Source organism: Poecilia formosa, unplaced genomic scaffold (genome assembly GCF_000485575.1).
Source record: "Poecilia formosa unplaced genomic scaffold, Poecilia_formosa-5.1.2 Scaffold55, whole genome shotgun sequence".
NCBI classification, from domain to species: domain Eukaryota; kingdom Metazoa; phylum Chordata; class Actinopteri; order Cyprinodontiformes; family Poeciliidae; genus Poecilia; species Poecilia formosa.
In genome coordinates, this window is record NW_006799994.1 from 2,675,977 (window position 1) to 2,701,719 (window position 25,743).

The following is a 25,743-nucleotide window of genomic DNA, read 5'->3' on the forward strand; positions in this document are numbered from 1 at the left end:
TGTTAGCGCTTAGCGGCCGGTGGCATTTAGCGGCCGTTAGCGTTTAGCGGCCGGTGGCGTGTGGCAGCCGTTAGCGCTTAGCGGCCGTTAGCATTTAGCAGCCATTCTGAAAGCAACACGGAGCAAAGAAGCTGGAAGAGGAAGCAGAAACTCACATTTAGACGGTCGAAGAGTTCGTCTCCAGGATCCTTGCTCTCCATGAAAAGCTTAATATTCTTGAAAACCTGAAAAAATAAAAATAAATTAATCTGAACCATTAATTCAGCCAATTAATGACTAGAGAGGCTATGGAAAAAAACAGAAAACATGTCTGCAGTTAAAGTTTCTCATATCTTGTGTGGTTAAAAGAAGGAAAAAGAAACAAAGCAAACAACTGAACAACAAAAAAAACAAGAGAAATAAAAACCAAAATGAAAGAACGTTGTTGGTTGTCTTCCACCTGTCCAACATGAAGCCTTGAATAAAACTTAAACTCATCCAATGATTCACCAGTGAAACATTTAGAGCTCAGATCACAAAAATCACATAAAAATAAAACTACTCCAATTATTGCAAATATCTTGTGAGAAGTTGCAGAAACCTGGGCTCTTTGTTCGGCTGCCGTCGTTACCTGATGAAGCCGTTGCTTCATTGTCGAACTGGTAATGAGGGCCGTCCCTCTGGCTCTTAAACAAAGACTCAGCAGCGCAGATCAATATGTGTTCAGCTGGTACATTCTCAGAGATTCAGTGCAACCAGTTATTGACAGATCATTATTCATCCCATTGTTACTCACTTCCACACAACCTGATCCATAAATTACTCCTGACATCACCTCTGCTGCATTGTGCATTATTTTATTATTTTACGCTGTGGGAACCGCATCGCCCTCCAGTCAACAGTTACAGCCCGTCTCCATTTTAGGACATATGGATGTTTAATATTGGTTTTAACAGAATATGAAAGTCATACAACTGGTTCAGAAAAAATAAACCTGGGTTTAAATGCAGTTTCTGGTGAAGTTTGTCTGTTTAAAGACATTTCCCTCCTGACGGTCCAGTCAACCCGGTTCTACTGGACCCAGAACTCCATCATCTGCTCCACCTCCAGCTGCTGTGGTTCTGAGTCAAACCAGCCTGTTCCCCTCCTGGCCTGTGGGGGCGCTGCACCAAGAACCACTGAAGACACTGAGAGCAACTTCCTACTTCACCAGATGGAAACAAGATGGAGGCGTCAGATTTTAGCGGTTGGAGGATTTCAAAAGAGCACGAGCCAGTTCTCATGCTAGCGCTAGGCTAGCAAGTTTGGTTTGGTTGCACGAGGGTGATTGACAGCACCAAGACCTGCCTCCTGCATTCATGAACATAGAAAGTTCTCCTGGTTGGTTTTGTGTCTCTGCTCTGTTGTTTCAAACCTCCAGTGGGTCCAGTCTGGTACTGAACCAGGTTCTGGTTCTGGTGAAGGTTTCTCCTGATAAAGGAGAGTTTTTCCTCTCCACTGTCGCCACATGCATCCTCGGAGTGAGGGATTGCTGTAAAGTCAACGACAACGCCAGAGATCATCTGTTAGTTAGGGTTAGGGTAACTAGCAGATGATCCAGCAGAAACAGCTAATTTATGCAGAAACATTAAGTTAAATAATAAACTGAACTTAATGCCCTGATTGATACAATTGGAATGAATATAATTGAATTAAAATACTTTTTTACAGTGCGTTGAGACATTTGTTATGAAATGGTTCTCTAGATTAAACAGAGTTGAAATTAGTGACTACAGAAGTTGTTCTTTCTGTTCAGTATTGAATCTTTTCCCATCTTTCTCATCGTCCCTGACAGAAACATTCGGGTTGTAACTGGATGAACCAGCAGCGGTTTTAATGTTTTGCCTGGTTGCTGCATTAGTTAAAAGGTTTTACAGCTAAATAGGTGAGAAATTGAAATTCCATCATTTGATTCTTGTTCCATTTTATTCCAAGTGACATTTAGCAGCAATCAGACTGATTTGCCAGGGAATTGATTATGCTAAAATATGCAGAGACTAATTAATTCTAGCTAATGTGATGCTTTTGAATGCACTCATTTGAATAATTATATGTTCTGCCAAGAAACAAAACACTTTGGCTGTCAGGTGTTAACATTTCCTTCACCATCTCTGGAACAGAAGATGGTGCAGGTTGACACCGGAGGAGAGGTTACACATTTACATTTATACAACATGCAGACGCACAAGGACGACTGCTGCTTTAAGGTTCCAATTAAATATAAAAATTACACAAATGCATCTTTATTTTCTCTGTTGGAGCTCAAAAAACACAACTTTCAGCAATATTATCTTGTGTTTATTAAGGGCAAGTAATTAAAACTGCAGAGAAAGACCTTTCCAAGGACTCTATTAAGAGAAAAAAATGCAAATTCAACGAGAAATGGAGAGTTTTTTATTTAATTTGCTGCATACCTGCACCTGTTTTAACAAGTAAAGAATCTAAAAGCCATTAAACCATGAATGCCTCCACGTCACTTCATTCACTCTTTCAATTCAGTGATTTTGCTCTGATGGAAGAAGCTCGATAAAAACAGTAGAAATGCAGCAAAGAGCTGAACGCTGCTGCGGCGCCATCACGAGGGTGCTGCAGCAGCGCCGCAGCAGTGTAAACAGCTGTAAACGTCTGGAGGAGGAGAAAACCTGAATGATGTTGCATTAAACTGGGGTTTTAAAACTTTACTCAATAATAATTAGGGACGTAAATAATGATTATTTTATTTGCTGATCGATGACAATTAATCATAAATTGATTAAATGAATCTTTAAAAAATTGGCACATTCTGCAGATTTTTCACTTTTCACTTGTCTTTTTTAATATTAAACAAACATGAAAGATGCAAATAAGCAAGTTAATTCAAAGAAAAAACAAGCATGCTGCAGCAGCTGCAGCTGCTGCAGCATGCCTGTTTTTATACAGCAGGAACATTCCTGCATACAGCAGGAATGCTGCTGCAGCAGCTACAGCAGCTGCTGCAGCAGCATTCCTTCAGCTGATCATTTGTAGAAAAGGAACTGCAGCTAAAACAGTAGTTTACTAATTGATCATTTTAGATTCACTATTGGCCAAAAGATGCTTAATAGGATCTTTTTTTACAGAACCTGAAACAGGTGAAGCTAAAACTTGTGAGTGAAACAGATTTACAGCAAAATAAAGTTTTTTAATCTGTAGTTTTGGCTTCATTACGGCTCTGACTGTTTGTTCTTTCAAACTGATTTTTAGAGTTAAAAATTAACCAATTACTGAATTACCTGATTATTTGAATAACTGATTAATCATTTCAGCTCTAATAATAACAAGAAAAGGCATTTTAAATCATTTCTGCCTCTGCTCTGTTGATCCCTATAAGAACCAACAGAGGAACTGAGTTCAGGTGAAGCTAAAATGTGGAATCATGTTTAATTTGTAATTAATTCATCACAGTGTCATGAAAAACCAGTCGGATCATTTTTTGAAGCAGGCATCGACCCCCAGTGGGCCGTCGCTGTTTGTGTCTGAAGCTTGTGCGTCAGATATACGGTTGTACCAGAAATGAGCGACTACAAATGTTCCGGTCAGAAACTTTATATGTAAAAAAAAAAAAAAGATTCATTGCATAAAAATATTCTAACGTTTTAAAATCTGTGAAATTAATTTATCAAAATGAAAGTCTTAAAGTCTTGGCCTTGATCTAAAATAATTACCAAACTGAAACTGAAGGACATAAAACCTGCATCATGTTTTGTTTCTGTACCTTCTTGATGACCGGCACCTTGTTGTAGTAGCGGATGGAGTCTTTCCCCAGGAAGTCGAACTCCACCACGCAGTCGTTTCCGTCCAGCTCGTCGTGGAGCGTGATGTGCTCGACGCGCAGCGAGCAGCAGCCGACCGTGTCCGCCGTCTCGCCCTCCTCCTTCTCGTTTCCCGCTCTCAGGGCGAGCTGCGGCACGGAAACACGTCCGTCAGCTCAGACACAAAATCACAAAGCAGAGATCGGCTGGCGACCCAAACACCTTGTCTATGAAGTACAGGGCCACAGCTCTCTGCCTCGTCACCATCTGCTTGGACTTCAGGTCGCGGAGGTAACCGTCCCGGATGCTGTCCACGCACGACTTGAGCTTCCGAGCAACCTCGTATTTCTCCCAGTCCTTCTCTCCCTGCAGGTCAGATTGGAGACGGGAAGGAGAGCAAGCAGAGAGACTGAGGATAATAAACCACCGCCTTCCCTACTGTTGAGAAAATAAATTTAAAATAAGCTAGTTTTAAAACTTAACATGTCTTGATTCAAATGGCCTAATTGTGGTTCTGAATTTAGTAATGTATTCTGACTTTTTGACCTTTATTTTACTTGTAGTTACAGCAGATGGTTTGCTAGGATCGTTTCAACTGCCTTTTGTCTGTGGGAAAACAATACAGTGGAAGTTGTAGCTTTTCACACTCATCTGTGAAAGGCCATAAACACGGCAGGAGCTTCTGGCTTGATAGAGGGTCAGAGATAGCTCCTGGTTGGAGGAGCAAAGATACGCCTTATTTGAATAAATTAAAGAAAAGAGGATAAAACTTTCTACACAGGAGTAACAAATCAGATTTGCTCTTGCAACTCTCCAAAGACGTCTTTGCACGTCTTTGCTTTTCTTCTTTCTATTTATGTCAAGTAAATGAATGTATGTCTCCGTTGTTCTGCAGTTTCTGGTGTAAGTTTATTAAACTCTGTAATTCTGTGACGTCAACACGCATTGCTGTTTTCTTTGTGGCCACACGCGGCCCGCCGAGAGAACCTGGGATCCAGAGGAAGAGAGAGAGCCAAACTTTTTCCAAAGTTAACCAATTTAGAATATTTCTTCCTTAACACTACGGAACAACTTCCGTACAGAAGTTGTTCCGTACGGAACGCCTTCCCTCCCTACGGAACGCCTTCCCTACGGAACGCCTTCACTACGGAAGTTGTTCCCTGTGGAACGCCTTCCCTCCCTGCGGAACGCCTTCACTACGGAACGCCTTCACTACGGAAGTTGTTCCCTGTGGAACGCCTTCCCTCCCTGCGGAACGCCTTCACTACGGAACGCCTTCACTACGGAAGTTGTTCCCTGTGGAACGCCTTCCTTCCCTGCGGAACGTCTTCCTTCCCTACGGAACGCCTTCACTACGGAACAACTTCACCACGGAAGTTGTTCCGTACGGAACGCCTTCCCTCCCTGCGGAACGCCTTCCCTCCCTGCGGAACGCCTTCCCTCCCTGCGGAACGCCTTCAGTCTGGACTACCTTCAGTTTGGAGTTGGCGTTGAGCATAATGTACTTAATGGATCCCTGGACGTTCTCGGTCCAGCTGGCCAGCCACGTCACGGTGTTGTCGTGCCGTACTTCCTTCCAGTGGTGACCAGCAGGGGGCGCAGGGGGCTTGGACTCTCTGCAGAAACAGAAACATGAGTCAGTGCTGCTTCCTCTCAGGGGGACAGGAGAGAAGCTGCAGGGCTTCTGGGTAATTAGGAGGAAATAAATATTCATCCACACTAGTTTAATGGAAATAAAGACCCAAATGTTCCACTAAAATAACTCTTTAATGTTTTCTAGGGCTGGAACAATTAAGTGAATGGTGGTTAATCGGGTACGGCTGTAACATGTAGCGTCATATTAGACGCATTCTTACATGAGTGTAAAATCGAGTTTTCCTGCTGTTGAGAGGAGCGGCCATATTGACACACAAACTCGGCTTTACAGGTCGGAACTGGGAGAAGTTTGAGTTACTCCCAGTTTCCCAGAGGGAAGTCCGAATTTTCCAACCAGGAATTCTGAATTTGTGAGTAGAACTGGAACGCAGCATTTCATTGGAAATGAGAGGAACCTCAGTTTCCAGTTTCCACTCCCTGGAAACCTCAGGGAGTGGAAACTTTCCAGATCAGACCTTTTTCCTGACCATCCTGGTTTTTAAAGTTTGCAGGTCTCACCTGACAACACCTCCCACTCACTTGCCACAGTTGATGATGATATCTTCCGGCTGGATCCGTTTCTTCAGCATTCCCTGCTTGGGATGCTCTCCTCTCCCTCGGAACAGACCCGGAGGCTCCAACTTAAAATTCCCGATGCGTTCTCTGTGGTTATCCAGCAGGCAGAAGCCATATTTATCCACGATCTTCTGATTGGCATCTTTCTGAGCCTACGGCAGATACACAGTACAGACGGAGCGTCGCTTAGAGGTGGAAAACCGACGGCGGCGTTCCCAGAGGAGTTCAACGGAGGGAGCAGGCGGAGCGTTACCTGCTTCTCCTCTTTGCTCAGAGCCTTCCTGGCTTCCACCTTGTCTTTATGGAAAGCGTGGAGTTCTCTGAAGTCACACTTCTCCAGATCTGAGATCACTAACCGCTCCTGATGGGTCATCTCCTATCAGACGACAAACCAGTTAACGTGAAACTGGGATTTCTCTCCTGAACTGGACTCAGACTGGTGAAACTCTCAACACATTAAATTATTCTATAACTGACAACAGTGATGCATGAAGTGCTGCTGAGCTGCATGGGAAAGTATTCAGCTGCACCTTCAGCTTTATACATGACGGTCGTTCTGAGCGGACCTGCAGTCCGACCCAGAGGTTCTGTCCATGTTCTCCCTGCGGTCCCATTATGTTTCCGTTTAACCCAGTCAGGTGAGAGCTACGGGTTATAAACATGTTTGCTACATTTTATGCATCACATCATCATCAGATGATCAGGTTTCACCTCCTGTTTCCAGCTCCTTTCAAGATGAGCCGTTTTAGGGTCTCCGTCACTTTTATGCAAATAAGCTGCAGCTGGCCACGCCCCCAACTCAATGCTTACATCCTGTAAGCAAATAACAGCATGCAGTTCTACAACGGCACATCTCTGACCCAGAAGCAGAAGAAGAGGATCCTCCTGAACATCCAGGATGCAGCAGCTCCACTTGGGTTGCTAGGTAACGAAGCAGGACACCAAAAACATGAACTTATTGCCAGAAAACGGCTGGATGGCGTTTTTAGTGCCGAGACTGTTTCTGGAAGCGGTAGACACAAATGGAGTTTTTTTAATCAAAGATCCCCTTTAAACCGACAAGGTTTGGAGCCGAGACGGCTGGAGATGAGCACCAGAACCCCTGGAGACCCCAGTGGGATGAGCGTGCATGATGGATGGATGGGCTTGGTGCTGAATCAGCTGAACGTCTTTACACTCCAACCAGCATCACATCAACAGGTTTCATAATTAAAGCTGCTGCAGGTCAACACAGGCCAACAAAACGAGCCGTGAAGGCTCAGCCCATCGTTAACGATCGGTAAACCCGTCCAGTCACCAAACCTGATCTGAACCGATCAGATATCAATAAAACAAACTGTCCATCTGTCGCAGTCAGGCTGACTGGCAGCGGGCGGTGGGCGGGCTCTGGGGGCAGCGGAGCGCGGACGGCTTTTCTGGCTATAATAAAACATCATAATTGGATTTGTTCATATGCAGGGAAGCTCGTTGTCTGGATTAGCATATCAATGCTTTCACATAAATCGTATTTTCAAGAGCATTGAGCACTAAGCGCCGCAAAATTAATTCTGCATGATGTGCCTTGAGGCTCGGTTTCCTCTACAGAGAGGACATTGCCACACACACACACACACACACACACACACACACACACACACACATTCCAACAGCCAATGGGAACGCCAGTCTGGTCCTACCTTCCTCCAATCTCTGAAGAAGTTCTCACGAAACACCTTCTTGGTTGTGTATTCATGGTCCAACATCTGGGCAAAGAAAAGCGCAACCTCCTCTGCTGCCAGGCTCAGCTTCATCTTCTTACCTGCACACAAACACAGACCTCACCTGGACGCCAGGCCCGGCCTGGAGGCGCCAGGCCCGGCCCGGCCCGGAGGCGCCCGGCCCGGAGGCGCCCGGCCCGGCCTGGAGACGTCTCGCCTGGCCCGGCAGCCGTCCAGCTGCAGAGCTTTCAGAAACTTTTTATAGTCTGAACCCAACTTGAATTCTGGGATTTATAGACAAATTTTTTTTTTTTTTTTAAAAACAACATATTTTTATAGTTTTTGCTTAATTCCTTTCCTGAGTATGCCGTTTCAGCAAATGGCCTTACTTGAGTTTATACATTTAATGATTATTGATTTCGTCAATAATAGATTAATGTGATTCGTCGTTTCCTCGGAGGAGGCATGAAATGCTGCTGGAGGGAAGCTCCAGCTGCAGGCCGCCTACTGGCAGCTGATGCTCACTGACTGGTTCTCCTGCCAGAATAAAACCCAACTGACCGTTGTAGAAGAAGTTAACGTTGTCAGGAAGAGGCTGGTACTCCGGAGGGAAGTAAGGCCCGTTGTGCTCCAAGCACTTCCATTTCACTCCGTCTTCGTACCGCTCTTCCTCCCACCTGACAGAAAGCAGCCAGATGACAACAGGTGGAGACGAGGGACAGCAGGACGAACAGGACGGCGTTTCCTACCATCTCCAGCGGCTCTGCTCTTCCTCTTCCTTCTTCTTCATCTTCAGCATTTTGGCTTCTTCGATCTCCTCCTTTGACCTCTTGGGTTTTTTGGTGACTGGCTGCTCCTCTTCCTCTTTCTTGACCGTCTGGCAGAGACAAACGTTAAGATGTGGATTGAAACCGTGTCGCTGTGACCTGAACGTCCAGACAGGCGGCTCAGCGTTCAGCTGGTCCAGAAGGAGGAAGACGCCAGCAGAGATGAAGGTTTACCTTTTTGGGTTTCTTCTTGGATTCTTTTTTCTGAGCTTCTCCTTCACTTGCTTCTTCGTCACTGAGGGGCTTGATTCCTCTCTCTGAGCTGCAGGAATGTAAGAGGAGGAAGTCAGAGTAATAAAAAGCTTCAGTTTGATGAGAATCGGCCGGACGTACACGAATGCAGCTTCTTCCTCTATTGGCTCGTCTTTCACACGTTTCCTTTTCAATCCTTTCTTCTTCTTCTCAGTAAAGTCGCCCTGCAGCTCGAGTTTCACCAAATCACTGATCAGAGAAACGGCAGCGTTTATTTCACAAACAGTCTAAATCATGCTTCACCTTCGAGTTAAAAAACCATTATTAATATTTTAGCCTTTGCTACACAACAACCTGCATTCTGCAACATTCATGTTTTAATTCCATCTGTGATTCGTTTGATTTCACTCAGTTTGATCACATTTTAATACATTTGATATTTTATAACAAATTACAGCTTCATGACTGCTTAGTAAGAAAACAATCATTTACTTCACACTCTGACAGTTAACCATCATGATAGCAGTCCCGGTAATTATTATACAATTATAACTTTTAAAGAGGAAAAAACAATAATCACATGATGGAGGCTCGAAAATTTCCCAGCTAAGAAAAACATAATTAAACTCAGCAGTTTGAATTTAGTTAATTAAGATCAGAGAGCAACTCATGATGAGAAGAGATGTCATGGAAATATGTCCAGAGTGTCAATCATGAAATAAAGAGGAAAAACGGTGAAAGGTTGTGCGATTTAATTATAAAAATGGTTCCTGACCAGCAGGTACCAGTCAGGACCCGTTCTGGGGCAACCCAGAAAAGGTCCCCTGGTGGGCCCCTAACGGGCCCCCCAACAGCCCCAATGGGCCCTTAACGGGCCCCCCAACGGCCCCCTGGTGGGCCCCTAACGGCCCCCCCAACGGCCCCAATGGGCCCCTAACGGGCCCCCCAACGGCCCTAATGGGCCCCTAACGGGCCCCCTCAACGGCCCCAATGGGCCCCCCAACGGCCCCCTAATGGGCCCCTAACGGGCCCCCTCAACGGCCCCAATGGGCCCCCCAACGAGCCCCCCAACGGGCCCCTAACGGCCTCTGCTGGGGAAAACAGAAAAAGGAAAAAAACTTAAAAAATAAAAATGAGGGGAAAATATCAAAAAGGAAAATGGAAAACAAAAATCAGCAGGAAGAATAAAACGTCCCTTCTCTCTGTGAGCTGAATCTGCGTCTAGAATCCATTAAGAGCTGCAGGAGTAAAACTGCGAGGCGGATCTGATGCAGCGTCCTGCTGCCATTAACTCATTCATTACCTCCTGACATTCTTCCTCTGCACTGGCTTACGTTCATTCTTAGAGATGCGCTCGTTATACAGAAGATGAAAAGTCTCTGCAGTCACTAAGCATCAAAACACAAGAATCCATTTAAACCTCGTTGGGAGGCAGACAGAGGAGGAGGGATGCCCACCTGCAGCTGCCGACTGGCTCCAGGACTTCCCTGACCTGTGAGGAAGACGAAGCATTAAAGCTCAGCAGATGGAAACGACTCGCCATGCAGGCGCTTCAGCTGCTGCTGGCCCACAGAGAGCAGGGTTTACCTGCTTAGGAGACCCATCATTCTTCTTCTCTTTGGACTTTGATGACCTTGAATTGTTGAACAGAAAGTTGAGATAAAAAAGAATGTGAGAAAAGACAAATACTGTTTCTTTTAAACAATGTTTAGTGTAATGGGGCCTCAAAGGCAGAAACAATCTGAGCTTTTATTCAAACTTTTATGTCGTTTATTCAGATCAGATCTAAACTGGACCTGGGGATTCTGACCACTTCAGGCTGGACCTCAGGGTGTCCTGGTCAAAACTTCAAACCAAACATGGATACAGTCTGTGTTCTGTGTGACCATCCAAATATGCTGCTTTTATTTTGAAGGAGAACTTCCTCTACTTCCAGTTCTGAGCACAGCGGTCTCCCTCTCATTGCAGCTGCAGTTTGTTACCTAACAAACAGCTCTGGAAACATTTAAGCCACCTGGAAAATGCAGACGTTCTCTGGTTGGAGTGTTTAGTTTGAACATCGTAAGCAGAGCGCTGCTGGGTGACGGCTGCGTTCTTCTTCTGCGGGTCACTTTGGGGTCGTAAACTGTTCAACCTGAAGTCCGACTGCAGTTGCATTTAATGAGAATCATGAACGACAAAAAAAAATCATAATTCGTGAAAAAAGGAAAAAGAAATTGCAGTAGATGTGCTAACGTAGCCTCAGCTACCTGGCTCTGATGCAGCTTCTGGGTTTGGACCTCGTCAGTGACGGTCAGAACCTGATGATTCTCTGAATCAGTCTACGGTTCAGTTCTGGTGTGTTTTACCCTCAAGTTTGATCCAGACCAGCCAAGGAGCTTCAGGTCGACTTATTTTGGTTTTTTGCTGCATAAATCAAAGGACTTTGAGCTGCAAATAAAAGGTTGAAAGTTTTTAGTCGCTGGCTGACTGCTGTCTCTGTTTTAGTCAGGCGGTTTTGGGAAATGTGCCCCGTTAACTAGCAGGGTCTCAGCAGATTAACACCGTTTCCATGCAGATCGACGTGACTCCCAGCTGGATTCATTATTCTTATTCTGTGTTTTTTTAAAGCTAAGCTCAGACAGAAGCAGGATCAGAGGCGTGAAACAACACGAAGCAAGCCGTCAAACAGCCTGCCACTCCCAGGGCCAGCCACGCTTACAGGTGTCTGTTCATCCCTTCGCTCTCATCAATTACACGAGCCAATGACGGATCGCTCCGCTCCCATTTCTCTGCTCACATATGCATGTTAATAAACACGTCTGATATCAAGTAAATTAATTTATTCATATGAAGCGTTCACTGTACAATGTGTAATGAATGCCACCGGCCCTCCTGACACATTCTCTCTCTTACACTTTGTGTCTTTCATTTAGTCACACACACACACACACACACACACACACACACACACACACACACACACAGTCATATAAATGATCTTATTTATCAGCAGTTGAAGTACCGAGCCGCCAGAGTTAATTTGTCTCTCCTTCTGAGCAACATGAAAGGCTGAGCTGAGCGTTGATGTGAGCCGGGTGAAGCTGCAGATGTTGGACGAGCTGCAGATGTTGGACGAGCTGCAGATGTTGGACGAGCTGCAGATGTTGGACGAGCTGCAGATGTTGGACGAGCTGCAGATGTTGGACGAGCTCATTGGTCTGATAATGGTTCCAGTCTCTAATGGTGGACTGATGATTCAACACAGGCAAGACGTCCTTTATGTTGCTACCAGCAGCCGTTTTCATCTAATTGTTATGCAAATCTTAAGCAAACGTTTAAAATGTCACAATGTCTGCTGGTTTGGAGTGAATCCACCAAGACACGCAGAGCGTAATGTCATCAGGTGTTGACGCTGCGCATGGCTGTAATAAACAGGAAGTAGAGCCTGGAAGCTAGCATGAACTCATCTCAGAAATATGAGTCTCTTCCCAGCTGGAGGCTTTCAGAGTTTGGTGTCTCTGGTAAGGCAGGCAGAGTTTCCAACATCAGAACTTATTCAGCAAATGTTTCCATCTCCTGCTAGCACATTAACTCTTTTTGGAAAACCCAAAAACAGAAAATCCTTTTAGCTAAATTGAGGAAATCATTTTGCATGACAGAGACATAAACCGAGCTGTACTGCTGGAACAAACAGCAACATTCAACTGCAGTAGCCACTGCTCAACCCAAAGAGGGCAGCACTGAGAAGGTTTTAGGCTAAATATTGCAGAATTAAACAAATTTACACAAAAATGTCAATTTGCACAGAAACATAAAGACAGAACACTTAAGGATCATTTTAGACATTTAATGTTAATCTGATGTTTAGTTTCTAAAACCTCAAATCTAAAGGTAATAAAAAAGTTTATTATTTTAACATAAATCTGAAATAATTTGAATATATATATACTGCTCAAAAAAATAAAAGGAACATTTCACTTTAATTATGTGTGTGGCTCCAAATCCAGGCCTCCATTGGTTAATAAATTTGATTTCCATTGATGATTTTTGTCTGATTTTGTTGTCAGCACATTCAACTTTGTACAGAACAAAGTATTCAACGAGAATATTTCATTCATTCAGATCTAGGATGTGTTATTTGAGTGTTCCCTTTATTTTTTGAGCAGTGTATATATATATATATATATATATATATATATATATATATATATAAACAATATTTTTGTCACTAATTTCAGAAAGAGAAAGAAAATTTCAGAAATATTTCCAGCCTCTGACATTTTGATGATTATGATTTAGAAACTATTTTAAAAAATCTAATTCACCGTCTTAATAACAGCATGCAGAGGTTCGAGCCGCCACCGGGTCAGTCTGGGTCAGGAGGACAATCAGGAGGAAGACAGATGACTGGACATCTGCCACTGAAATAAAATATTTAACCGTTTCTATTCTTATGTACGAGATAAACCTTATTGTGATTTTAGACACTGTGGAAGTTTTGCTGTGTGTACTCTGTTTTCCTAAAGCTTTTGGCATTTTGTACGTAAACTATGGGCAAAAATTACATCAGAATTTCGGATTTTAAAATGCTGTAACAATCATTTTTAACCTAAATAAATCACGAGCGAAAACAGTTTGAGTTAAATAATTGTGAAAACGTTTTTAAGGTGAACACACACACACACCTTTTCTTTATCAGATCTCCACCGGAACCGGCATTCTCACGGTCACTCAACCGTTTCAGCTTCGTCCCTTTCTGCTTCAACTTTGCATCTCCTTTAGCGTCACTTTCTCTTCCCATTTTACCACAGTGTCTGACAGAGAATATTTACAGATTAGCTTTGTAACAAAAATACATTTAAATATACAAGAATATTTAAACACACACCCAAAATAAGCAGATTAAATATCCATAGTAGCTAAATTTGACAATTAGCTTCCAAGATGTAGCCACTTAAAACAAACATTGACTGATTAATTAAAACAGATGACCACAAATGTCTTTTACTGCCAAACAGAAATAAATTTAGAGTTAACTCACTCACCGTTTGGAAGACTGACAAAAATTGGGTAATATAGGCTGTTTTCCGCGTAAAACACAAACTTTAAATCAGCGTTTCCTCTGACGGTTAACCATGCAGGCGACTGTCCCAGCTGAACTCTGATTGGTCCGTTTGAGTGGCGGTCAACTGCTATACCTGCATGTGAACACTGGGGGAGCTAGAGGGCTCAAGGTGAGAACCGGAAGGGGCGGGGACCGAAAGGTTTTGGTTTACATTTCTGCTGCAGACTTGAAATAGTTTTGATTTGAAATGGAATGTATTTGACTCTATTGGCTTCCTCCTCATAAGCCACGTGCTTTAAATTAAATTATTTTGTATTTGTGTTTATTTAATCTGGAAGATGCTCCAAGCCTCTTTTTCAAAGGAGACATTTGAAAGTTTTTTTTCAGAAGCTTCAGCATTTAGTGAAACACTTTATATAGACTATTTACACACAGATGGATGTTTCAAAGCCACTGTTTCTGCTAATTATGATGTTTTTCCACTTATAGTTAACAAAAACTAAAGGCACAATTCTTGTGATTTTTTTTCTCTGAGAATTTTGATTTTGACCTAGAAATAAAATGGGGAAAAAAATTCTTTCATGGTGGAAAGATTGGTAACTTTGTTGCCTCACAGCAGGAAGGTCCTGGGTTCAAATCCCAACCTGGGATCTTTCTGCGTGGAGTTTGTGTGTTTTCCATGTGAGTGTGGGTTCTCCCTGGGTACATGACTTTCTTTCACAGTCCAAAAACATCAGCGTTAGGTTAATTGGTGCTGTCTTTTAGCAAATCAGTTTTTCTTCTGGGAATAATGAAACTAATTCTTGTCATTATGGAGGCTTTATTTCTTATAAAGAATACTTTTGAAAGATGTGTTAGAAATGGCTAAATTCACTGCGAATAAGATACAATAGAAATAGTAACTGACTTACAAAGATGACATTCAGGTGTAACAGCAACTTCGAGATTATGTTCACATAAAAGTTCCGAAAGTGTTGAAATTTTGCTTAGCAAAATAACCAGAATACAGCTACAAGTTCTTGTTGGGGTAAAATGAGCGCTGTCTCTTTAAGAGACCCGGAAACAATCCTTTCCAGTGTTTGTTGCTGGGGAGTTGACGGACAGCTGCGCGGGGACGATGATATCTAACCCGCTGACTCGGGCTGTCCGGAGCAGAGTGCGGTTCTGGAGACACCGAGCTGTGTTTAAAGTTCTTCCAGAGGCCTCAGGTGGCGGCAGCCGGCGCTGGTACTCCGCTCCGAGTCGAAGGGGGGTCTCGGTTATGGAGGAGATCCTGGCGAGGGTCGTTGCACCTTTACCTTCATATGAAACCAGAGATAAATCTCCACCTCCGCCCGAATCCACCAGCTTGGAGTTCATGAACTACTACAGAGGTCTGGAAAAGGAAGACAAAGTCGATTTTCTGTCCAAGCTGTCCCAGGAGTGCGGAGTGGACCATAAAACGGTGTCAGAGCTCGCTACGAAGCTGCTGGACACTCAGCGACGGGACCAGGCGACCATATTGCAGGCGGAGGACAGGCTCCGGTACAGCCTGACGCCGCGCTACAAGCAGCTGTTCAGCCATGTGAGCCGGGTCGAAGGCGGGGTGAAGTTCCTGGTGGACCTCCGAGCGGATCTGCTGGAAATACTCACGTCCAAAGCAAGCGAAAACCCACACATCAGGGTAGGATCTTTGTTTACTTTCTGTACGGGTGCCCGAATGGCTCAAACTCCAGCATGCGCGTTTATTCACTTGGCTGTGAAGCAGAAATATGAAATGACTGGAACGGAGTAGCTGGAATGGAGTGGCTCGTGTTACCCGTGGTTACATGAGTCACGTGGTTCTCATTTGATGTGACCTTTGCCCCAGTTGGACTTCTCAGAAACCCTTCACCTCCAAACTTCTACATGATTCAATTCAGACACACATTTAGTGTCAGTATTCCTTCCATTCTCTTTATTTTGGTTTGAAGCGATAGATCATGACAAAATAAAGCAGAATTATGACTTTTTTTTAAACAAATAAGAATCTGAAAAGTGTGGCAGACATATGCCCTCATCCCCTCTAACATATTACTTTGTAGAACTACGTTATGGTCTATTTGCAAAATAGTTTTTAAATAATTTAAACCTGGACTTTGGCTAGGTCATTCAAACACATGAATCAGCTTTGATCTAAAACCATCCCATAACATCTTTGGCTTGTATTTAAGGAGGTTGTCCTGCTGGAAGGTGAAGCTCCACAACAGTCTCGGGGTTTTTTCAGTACATAAACGTTTTTCTTTCAGGATTGTCCTGGATGTACATCCTTCCATCAACTATGACCTGCTACCCCACAGCATGATGCAACCACCACCGTGTGTCATTCTGGGGATGAATAGGTGCAGACAGAGGCGGGATTTTGGCTGGAGAGGCCTTCAGTCTTTTATCCGATCAAACAACAGAGAATGGAACCTTACTTTTCAAACAAAAGAACGAAAAAAATCTGTCAACCTCTGATATATATATATATAAATATATATATGTGTGTGTGGGGGCTGGGCTAGCTGAACAGATTACATTTGGGTACCAATCAGAGCCTCTTTCCTGTGCTGCAGGAGCCACAAAGGAAAGCGATCCTTTAACAATGTTAGATTCAGCACATGAGGAGGCAAGAGCTACTCTGCTGCTTGTACAAATTGAATATAAATCAGGCATGTAATGAGTATTTTGAATGAATTTTTTGAAGGCAGAGTGGATTCAAAGAAAAGGTAGTGAAAGAACAAAAAATAAATTTCTGCCGCAGTCGGAGACATGACTCCAGTGGGTTTTCTCTCTTAATTTTCCCTTTTTTGGCAGCTCTCCCTTTTTCCTAGAAAAGCTGCTCTCATATTCTGGATTGTTCAGTTTAATGTAATTACAGTTTTCACTTTGACTCTGCAGAGTAGGCTCGCTGGCATTTATTGAATGCGCTGAGTGACTTAGAAATACAAATAAACTCAGCTGTTAACCCGAAACTACCACTAATATATTTCATAGCATTTATAGGAAAACATTTAAGTTACACTGTCTAAGATAAAATTATAACTGGAGACATACAAGTACATATCTGAACATGTGCAGTGGAAAAAAGGATTTTCCTCCTTTTTTGACACGTTTAAAAGTTTCAGATCATCAAAAATCTTTATCACACAAAGATAACCCGAGTAAATCCAAAAGGCAGCTGTCAAGTAATTATATGAGATGTTTTGAGACGTTCTGTATCTGCCAACAGCAGCACAAGACGAAGAAAAATAAGCCTCCCAAGCTTATTTCCATTAAAATTTAAAAAGTTAACAGTAGGGCAGACTTCCAATTAATTAATTACAAAGATTTCAAAGTGTTAAAAATTTTAGCGTAATTGTTTTTTTCATATAAAGTTTCTGTCCAGAACCATTATATTTGCTTGTTTCTAGTACACCTTTAAATCTGATACACAAGCAATATCTGCTAACATCTGCTAACTGGAAGCTGCTTCAGTCTGCCCACGAGGGGTTAATTTCTGTTGTGCTAAAAGGAGTTAGCCTTTCAGCTAATGCTAAAACAGCATCTCAGTGATATATGCTGACTGTTCAAGGAGCTCATTGCTGCTGAATACAAACTGGCCTAATGCGTAAAAAGTTTCCATGGAAGTTTAGTGAAATACACAAATTTCAATCTGACTTAAAAACTACCTCACGCTAGAGCAAAACGTTTTTTTCATTAAAAAACAGTTTTTTTTAAATGGGCATGTTTCCATTATGAACATTTATTTTCATAATTCCAGTTTGGCTATTTTATGGTCAGTGGAAATGTAGCTAGTTTTGTGTCGTTCCCTTCAGTGTTTCTTGGTGCAGCGCCCCCACAGGCCAGGAGGGGAACAGGTTGGTTTAACTCCGAGCAGAGAGAAAGAACCACAGCAGCTGGAGATGCTGCAGATGTTAAATGTCTTGGTTCCCCAGGCACATCGAGGATACCGGACTATCATGTGTGAAAACACTCTTGTTCTAGTACCGCCGCTGACATCCATCTTTCCATCTAATGTTTCAAAGTTTTTAAGGTGGTGAAACTGAGACTTTGCTGCTTGAACTCCTCTGACTGTAAAAATAAACATTTGTCAGTCCTGACATTTCCTGGTTTTGTGTTTTAATGTATGATGGAGTGAAACATGTTTGTCCTCTTTGTGAATGAAACCATCTTGCTGTGACAAATATCTTGTGAAGGTGTTGACCTCTCATCGAGCTTTAGCCAGTCCAGCTCAGTGTTAATGTCTTCCTGCTGTTCAGAAGCATTCAGTCTCTGCAGCCCAGCCACACTGAGAGCTTTACAGCCTTAAAGGTCCCGGCTGCCTGCATACCGATGCCTCCCGGGTCACGCTGGAGCCGATCAGCCTCTGCTTTCTGCTGCTCCATTATTGATTGAGCTAAAAACGAGGAAAGGTCATTTTTAGATATGAAGCTTCTGGTACCAGAATGATGATGCGTTTACTGACTGCAGGAAATCAAAGTGTAATGATTATCATAGTGGAGCTAAAACACCATCAAAGACGGAGGAAGGAAGGCTGGATTATGCAGCTCTGCATCTGCATCAATCTTTGCTTCTTGTAATAAATGTACTTCTGAGTTTTTCTGTAGATTAGTCACCTTGATCCAGGGATTTATTCTTGATGATCTATTTCTGACTGCTGACGTTGGGGGGAGATGGCTCCTCAGGGTTACACCGAGGGTCTGTGTGGGACTATTTTTTCCCAGGCCAGCTGACAGGTGGCATGAGGCCCACTGGGGTAAAGGTCTGCTCCCATTCAGGTCTCAGTGAGGTTCTGTTTGGACTGAACAGTCTGTCCAGGAAATCCCACTGCAGTCCATTACAGGCCTCTGAAAGATCTTCTACGCATTACCAGATTTTAATATAAACTCTGACCTTTACAGGGCTGTAAAAAAAAAAAAAAGTATTTCTCTTTTTTTGTCACCTTTTAAATGTTTCAGGTTCTTAGATAAAGGTTGAAATCTGATCAAAATGACCTGAATAAATACAGAAGTCAGTTTTTAAATGATGGTTTCCTTTTATTAAGAGAATAAAAATCTGTCCAAACCAATCTGAACCTGTGAAAAAGTAATCGCCTCCGTCTGGTATGAATTTACCTGAATAACATACATTTGAGTATCACCGTCACCATGGCGACGGGGGCGCGGTTACCGCAGCTCTGTGTCTCATTAGCATCAAACAAATAATTAAAGATTTTATCCAATTTCATGCAATGTTTTTAGGCTCTTGTGTCTCTGCTCTGTCTTCTCAAACCTCCAGTCATCTCAGACGGCTACACGGGTTCTGGTTCTGCTGGATGTTTCTTCCTGCGAACAGAAAAGTTTTCCTCTCCACTGTCGCTACATGCTTGTCCAAATGTTAATGAATGCAAATGTCAACATTTGTACCAAAACATAAATATAGTATCATAAATTACCTGTTTAGACAGTTTATTAGCAGTTTAGTTCCTCTTTAATATTTGATCCAGAAACCTTTGTTTCCCAGCAGTCAGTCGGTTCCTGTAGTTCTGGATCAGGTTTGCTGCAGCAGGGGTTCTGGTCCATACTGAGTTTCAGCTCCCTCCACAGATTTTTTTATGTTCATCTTGAAATGCTTCTGATGGCGCCCCTCCTTGGTGACGCCCCTGGCTGGGTGTTTGGGGACATCGTCTTGAATCGGACCGTGATACCGTGTTTCTGGTACAGCTGTAAATGTGACGCACGGCGATGGAAGCGGCTTCTCTGGTCCCACTGGGGTTTAATTTCTGCTTCAAACGATCTGGCTGGACGCTGGAAAAGACTGTTGTTATGCTAAAAGGAGTTAGCCTATCAGCGAAGCTATTCAAAACTAAACTAGCATCTCAATGCTAAACATGTAGCAGCTAATGCTAATGTCAGCATCCAGATTTCTAAAGAAGCTCCATGGATAATCAGAGAAACTCTGTAGAGATGAATGGATAGAAAAACACTTTGCTCCAACCTGAAGGTTGAAGATCCTGAAGAACAGATTAAAATCTATAAATGTCTTTGTTGTTCAGCTTCTATGGCTATTTATTTAACAATATGGCAACAAAATGGTTTTTGAATTGAAAATGCTGATGTGCAGGATGTTAATCGATGATGGCGGTGTTTGTTACTACGGTAACCTCCCAGGTAGTTCTGACCCCTGACCGTTCTCATGATCGGTGATGCTCCATCAGGTCAGCTCTTCCATGCCGTCCCGGTTTGAGGGAGACTGACAACCATCTTGAGTTTCTTCCATTTTTTAAAAATAACTTCACCAATAGTTAGGCGTACAGTTTTGTCTCTGGTGTCATTTGGCAGCTCTTTGGTCTTTACAGATTAAATATTCCCCCATGTTCATGGTCCTGCTGTATCAAGCACTGTTTCATCACACCGGACCGTATCGGCGGGTCATCACTGTCCAGGTGTTGATACGGTGTGCTTCGTTTTCCCTCTAACAGAACAGAGGATTTCCTTCTTTAGCCCTCTCCTCTGTCGGCCGGTCTCTTTCCAGCCCGAGGCTTTGATCCCTCCATTTCTAAAGACTTCATCTTCTGCAGGGTCAATGAAATACATATTTCAGTTTGACCTCCCGATTGTGTGGTTAAAAGTTTGCTTCCCAAGGCGGCGGTGGCGGCTCTGCTGCTATAGAGCTGCTGCCTTCTCAACAAAAATGGCTCACCCGGATTATCGAGCAAAATGCATTACTTCACCTCAGGCAGCTTTACGAACACACACACACACACACACACACACACACACACACGCTGCATCACATGAGCAGGAATGAAAGTTTTGCTTAACTGAAAGTTATTTCCTGAAGCTGTGTGCTGTGGAGCTGAATGATGCAGAGCCTGATGCATTTATGGATGTATGTGGAGAGGAATTTCCAATTTGGTCAGGTTTGGATTGAAGGATGCTCACGGAGCTTTTGTGCCATGTCTGTTGTTTGTTTTGTGTTGGCCGTTGTGATTGACAAGCTGCTATTAAAGGAAGTCCTTCTATGGAACGGTCGGTAGGAGCTGTATGGACGTGCCAGAGCTTGTGTGCTGCATGCTTGTTTGTGTGTTTGAGATTTGCTTTAAATGAAGTCTGACCTTCGCTGGAGGACATGCCTGCTTTGAAATGGCAAGGTGTTTATTGAAGTGGCCCCTTCTACGTCCATTGCAAGCTCCGGCAAATCACTATTCATAATGTGTAAACATTCAAGCGGCGTGCGGACAGCCAGGGGACCATGCGGCCTGTGGAAGATAAGAGTGTGAAATACTTCATTTCCTACTGGAAGCTTTGAGCCAATCTGTGCAATAAAACAATAGTTTTAAGTTTGAGCTCCTTCAATTAAAAAACTGGAGCTGAAAGGGTGAATTCACACCGACTCTGCTCACTCCACTTTGGATGTTTTCCCACTGATAGTTTGGCAGACTTGGTTATAACTACTGTAGTTCTTTCTCTCTGCTCTGAGTCAAGCCAACCTGTTCCCCTCCTGGCCTGTGGGGGCGCTGCACCAAGATCCACTGAAGGAAACGACACAAAAACCTCTGAAGAAACTGAGAGCAACTTCCTTCTTCACCAGATGGAAACAGATTTTAGTGTTGGAGGATTTCTCTGTAGTTGTTGGCTAAAGAGCAGGAGCCATTCCTCCTACTAGCGCTAGCATGTTTGATTTGGTTGGATTTACCCAGAATGCCCTGTGCTGTAGTCCACTTCCTGCTTTTGGAGCGGTCTCCAGGCACACATGCATTCAAACCGAACCCAGACTGAGGTTTGGAGGACCAGAGTTTGCTTTTTTTTGGTTTGATGATACATTCACACCTCCTCAAACGAACCGGACTTCCTACGCAGACAGACTGGAGTTGGGTTAAAGTGGACCGGACAGGGCTGGTCCTTAGCCTGCTTTTATCCAGCTCTAGTCCATCTGCCTAGAAAGTTCAGCTCAAAAAGTGAACTCTGGTCCGCCTCAGTCTGGGTTTAGACTTTAGCGAAAGACTCCATCTTGTTTCCATCTGCTGAAGAAGGAAGTTGCTCTCAGTGTCTTCAGAGGCTTTTGTGTCGTTTCCTTCAGTGGTTCTTGGTGCAGCGCCCCCACAGGCCAGGAGGGGAACAGGTTGGTTTGACTCAGAACCACAGCAGCTGGAGGTGGAGCAGATGGTGAAGTTCTGGTTCCAATTGAACCGGGTCGACCGGACCATCAGGAAGAAAATAGCCTAAGAATAGGGTTCAGGCTCATTGAAGCTATAAAATAAACGTAGAATAGTGCGTCATTTCATTCACCATGATCTGAGTTTTAGCTGAATGTCAGTTAGAAGCTGTTTTCTGTCCTTGCAGGACCTGAACGGTACTCTGAAGAGCCTGCTGTCCAAGTGGTTTGCTGTTGGTCTGCTCCGGCTGGAGAGAATCACCTGGCAGTCGCCCTGTGAGATCCTGCAGAAGATCAGCCAGTAAGACCCTTCATCCTCACTGCTCCTCCTGCTTAGCTATAGATTTGTAAAAATAGAAAAATGTTTTGGGCTGCTGCCCACCTGCACCAGGATGTCCAATCATTCTGACTGAATCTGAGTGACCAGTAATCCTCTGGACGCTGGAAAATTTCTCTCGCTTCTAATTTTGATGAGAACGTTGTGAATTTCATTGACAAAGCGCCACGTCAGTGGGTGAATCCCACTGAAATACAACCTGCCACAGTTGGGAGCAGCTACAGACCGGTTACTTACTAATTGAGGAAATAATGAAAGCCTTCGCTGCACCTGAACACGGAACAGATTTGGAGTTCCTGCTCCAAGAAAACTGTTAAATGGCTGCATTTTTCTAAACTCTTCCTGCATTTTCATCTGCCATCCACTAACTCTGCAATTAGCAGACTAGCAGCTCTACCAGCTGAGCCGCGGCACCGTGCGGAGGAAACGCCTGAACTCTGAGGCAAAGCCTGGTTTTAAACAACGGACTAAATGCGAGTCCTGAACTGGCTTCATATGTTGGCAGCACAGAGGATTGAAGTTCAGCCGCGTGTTTCCCTCTGAAGTTAAAGGAGTTTTAATTTATAGTCAGGCAGGAGTTTGCTACCTAAACCTGACTGGGTTTCTCTGCCAGGTACGAAGCGGTTCACCCAGTCAGGAACTGGACCGACCTGAAGCGCAGAGTGGGACCGTACCGGCGCTGCTACGCCTTCACACACGCCGCCATGCCGGGGGAACCGCTGGTGGTGCTGCACGTGGCGCTGACCGAGGACATTTCCGACAACATCCAGGTCAGAACCAGAACCAGAACAGACAACATCCAGGTCAGAACCAGAACCAGAACAGAACAGACAACATCCAGGTCAGAACCAGAACCAGAACAGACAACATCCAGGTCAGAACCAGAACCAGAACAGACAACATCCAGGTCAGAACCAGAACCAGAACAGACAACATCCAGGTCAGAACCAGAACCAGAACAGACAACATCCAGGTCAGAACCAGAACCATTTCAGAACCAGAAGCGCACACACAGCAGTCCTCCTGACCACTAGGGGGAGTCTGAAGCAGGTGACATCATCACCTGCATAAATCTGCTGCTGTTCTTTAACAATGTTAGAGACATGAAGTGAAACACACATTTTCTTTGTTGCTCCAACTTTCTTCTGTTAAATCTGAAGGTTAAGACCTAAATACAATTTGTTTGTCTCCCCCTAGTGGTTCGGAGGACTTTGTGTTGTGGAGCGAGTTTGTAGCTTTTCATACTTGCTGCTGTTTTTGCTGTGATTTTCTGTTGAATTTGGGTTTTTTGTGTTTGTCTGTGTGAGCAGCTCGTTCCTTCGCGTTGGCACTCGTTGACCACCGTAAGTAAAGATGCAGCGGTGTGTGCTTTTTCTTCCCTCAGAGTATTGTTCGGGAATTTGCGACTCTTGATGCAGAGGAGGACATAAACAAGATCAATTCAGCCATTTTCTACTCCATCTCCTCCACCCAGGCCGGCCTGCAGGGCGTGGAGCTGGGCAACTACCTCATCAAGCGCGTGGTCCGGGAGCTGCAGGTGGGTAAAGGCGCTGCTGAGCGGAGCTGAGCCAACATTCACAGTCATTTATTACTTTATGCTGGTCTGTCACATTGAATCCCAATAAAATACACTGTGACCAAGTTTCAGGGGTATGAATACTTCTGCATTGTGTCAGGGCTGTTTGAGCGCTGTAAAGGTTTCTGGGTGTATAAACGTACATATTCCACATACAGGCTGAGCTGTTTCTTACTTTGGTGAAATCTAATCCATTCATCTCAATAAGCAGACAAGAGCCCTCCATGTTGGGCCGCCGCAGCTCGTTGTTTCATGATTGAAAATCCTAAATGCAACATCAGGAACCACTCAACCCAACAGATGGGGGAAGCACTTTGCAGCACAGCCTCATCAAAACCTGGTTTAAGCTCCTTCAAGTCTATTTATTCATGTGAGAAGACAGCTGCCAGCGGTTTACCTCCAGGCTGCGTTCATAATGGAAATATGACAGAGCAGACGGAGAGCCGCTTCCTGCTCAGAAACCAGACGGTCTCAGTTCAGGCTGTCCTCCAGCAGGTTGGTGGCATCAAATCTGCTTTTCAGCTCTTCTCTCCTTTTAGAATGAAGTGCTTTAAGTTTAAAGAGGGATGATTTGTTGAAAGTATTGGTTCATTAAACTCTGAGTTATTTTCCTGTTTTGATGGCGGCTGGTAGCGGCTGCAGAGGTCGCTGACCTTTCTGACGGCACAGACAGCTGTCATTACGGGAGCGGAGGACCTCCTGCTGTTCCGTCAGGCGGATTAATCATTCTGACGCTACAGAAGCTAATCTGAAGGAAGACAGAAGCCGCTTATCAGCATCTTTTGATGCCTGCACAAGGAAATCTACAAGGCAGAAAATTATGTTTACTTTTTATTATAAATAGCCTGCAGACAGGGACCTCAGAGACATGGCAGGCCGTCTCCAAGTTCCTTCTCATCAGCCATTTTATCTGAAGTCTGCTGAACTGAAAGCTTCACATTCTGAACACGACAGTAAGGTTGTGTTAATTCACCTAATCTAACATCTACAACAGAAATAATTTATTATTTCACCTCCAACGATTCTACGTGTCGGTCATCGTTAACGCATCATCGTTAACGCATCATCGTTATCGCATCACCGCATCATCGTTAACGCATCATCGTTATCGCATCATCGCATCATCGTTAACGCATCATCGTTATTGCATCATCGCATCATCGTTAACGCATCACCGCATCATCGTTAACGCATCATCGTTATTGCATCATCGTTAACGCATCACCGCATCATCGTTAACGCATCACTGCATCATCGTTATCGCATCATCGTTATCGCATCATCGTTATTGCATCATCGTTATCGCATCATCGTTAACGCATCATCGTTAAAGCATCACCGCATCATAGTTAACGCATCATTGTTAACGCATCATTGCATCATCGTTAACGCATCATCGTTATTGCATCATCGTTAACGCATCACCGCATCATCGTTAACGCATCACTGCATCATCGTTAACGCATCATCGTTATTGCATCATCGTTATCGCATCATCGTTAACGCATCATCGTTAAAGCATCACCGCATCATAGTTAACGCATCATTGTTAACGCATCATTGCATCATCGTTAACGCATCATCGCATCATCGTTAACGCATCATCGTTAACGCATCATCGTTATTGCATCATCGCATCATCGTTAACGCATCATCGCATCATCGTTAACGCATCATCGTTATCGCATCATCATTATCGCATCATCGCATCATCGTTATTGCATCATCGTTAACGCATCACCGCATCATCGTTAACGCATCATCGTTAACGCATCATCGTTATTGCATCATCGCATCATCGTTAACGCATCATCGCATCATCGTTAACGCATCATCGTTATTGCATCATCGTTAACGCATCACCGCATCATCGTTAACGCATCATCGTTATTGCATCATCGTTATCGCATCATCGTTAACGCATCACCG

At 43.9% G+C, this 25,743-nt stretch overlaps 2 protein-coding genes across 2 annotated transcripts in view; one reads left to right on the top strand and one right to left on the bottom strand.

Moving 5' to 3' along the window:
* The window catches only part of LOC103138890 (DNA topoisomerase I, mitochondrial), a 19,882-nt gene extending 5,928 nt beyond the window's left edge, over positions 1 to 13,954 (bottom strand). The window contains exons 1-15 of the mRNA XM_007553269.2: positions 13,743 to 13,954; positions 13,383 to 13,511; positions 10,303 to 10,348; positions 10,173 to 10,207; positions 8,857 to 8,964; positions 8,698 to 8,785; positions 8,446 to 8,573; positions 8,258 to 8,373; positions 7,676 to 7,797; positions 6,253 to 6,375; positions 5,964 to 6,151; positions 5,260 to 5,404; positions 4,011 to 4,154; positions 3,752 to 3,937; positions 156 to 224 (exon numbers count right to left, since the gene is read on the bottom strand). Coding sequence (XP_007553331.1) covers positions 156 to 224; positions 3,752 to 3,937; positions 4,011 to 4,154; positions 5,260 to 5,404; positions 5,964 to 6,151; positions 6,253 to 6,375; positions 7,676 to 7,797; positions 8,258 to 8,373; positions 8,446 to 8,573; positions 8,698 to 8,785; positions 8,857 to 8,964; positions 10,173 to 10,207; positions 10,303 to 10,348; positions 13,383 to 13,498 — 1,614 coding nt within the window. The 5' untranslated portion in view covers positions 13,499 to 13,511; positions 13,743 to 13,954. The remainder of the gene's footprint in view (positions 1 to 155; positions 225 to 3,751; positions 3,938 to 4,010; positions 4,155 to 5,259; positions 5,405 to 5,963; positions 6,152 to 6,252; positions 6,376 to 7,675; positions 7,798 to 8,257; positions 8,374 to 8,445; positions 8,574 to 8,697; positions 8,786 to 8,856; positions 8,965 to 10,172; positions 10,208 to 10,302; positions 10,349 to 13,382; positions 13,512 to 13,742) is intronic.
* A 631-nt stretch (positions 13,955 to 14,585) lies between these two features.
* The window catches only part of mlycd (malonyl-CoA decarboxylase), a 15,479-nt gene continuing 4,321 nt past the window's right edge, over positions 14,586 to 25,743 (top strand). Inside the window, exons 1-4 of the mRNA XM_007553270.2 lie at positions 14,586 to 15,425; positions 22,090 to 22,202; positions 22,852 to 23,008; positions 23,623 to 23,775. Coding sequence (XP_007553332.1) covers positions 14,880 to 15,425; positions 22,090 to 22,202; positions 22,852 to 23,008; positions 23,623 to 23,775 — 969 coding nt within the window. The 5' untranslated portion in view covers positions 14,586 to 14,879. The remainder of the gene's footprint in view (positions 15,426 to 22,089; positions 22,203 to 22,851; positions 23,009 to 23,622; positions 23,776 to 25,743) is intronic.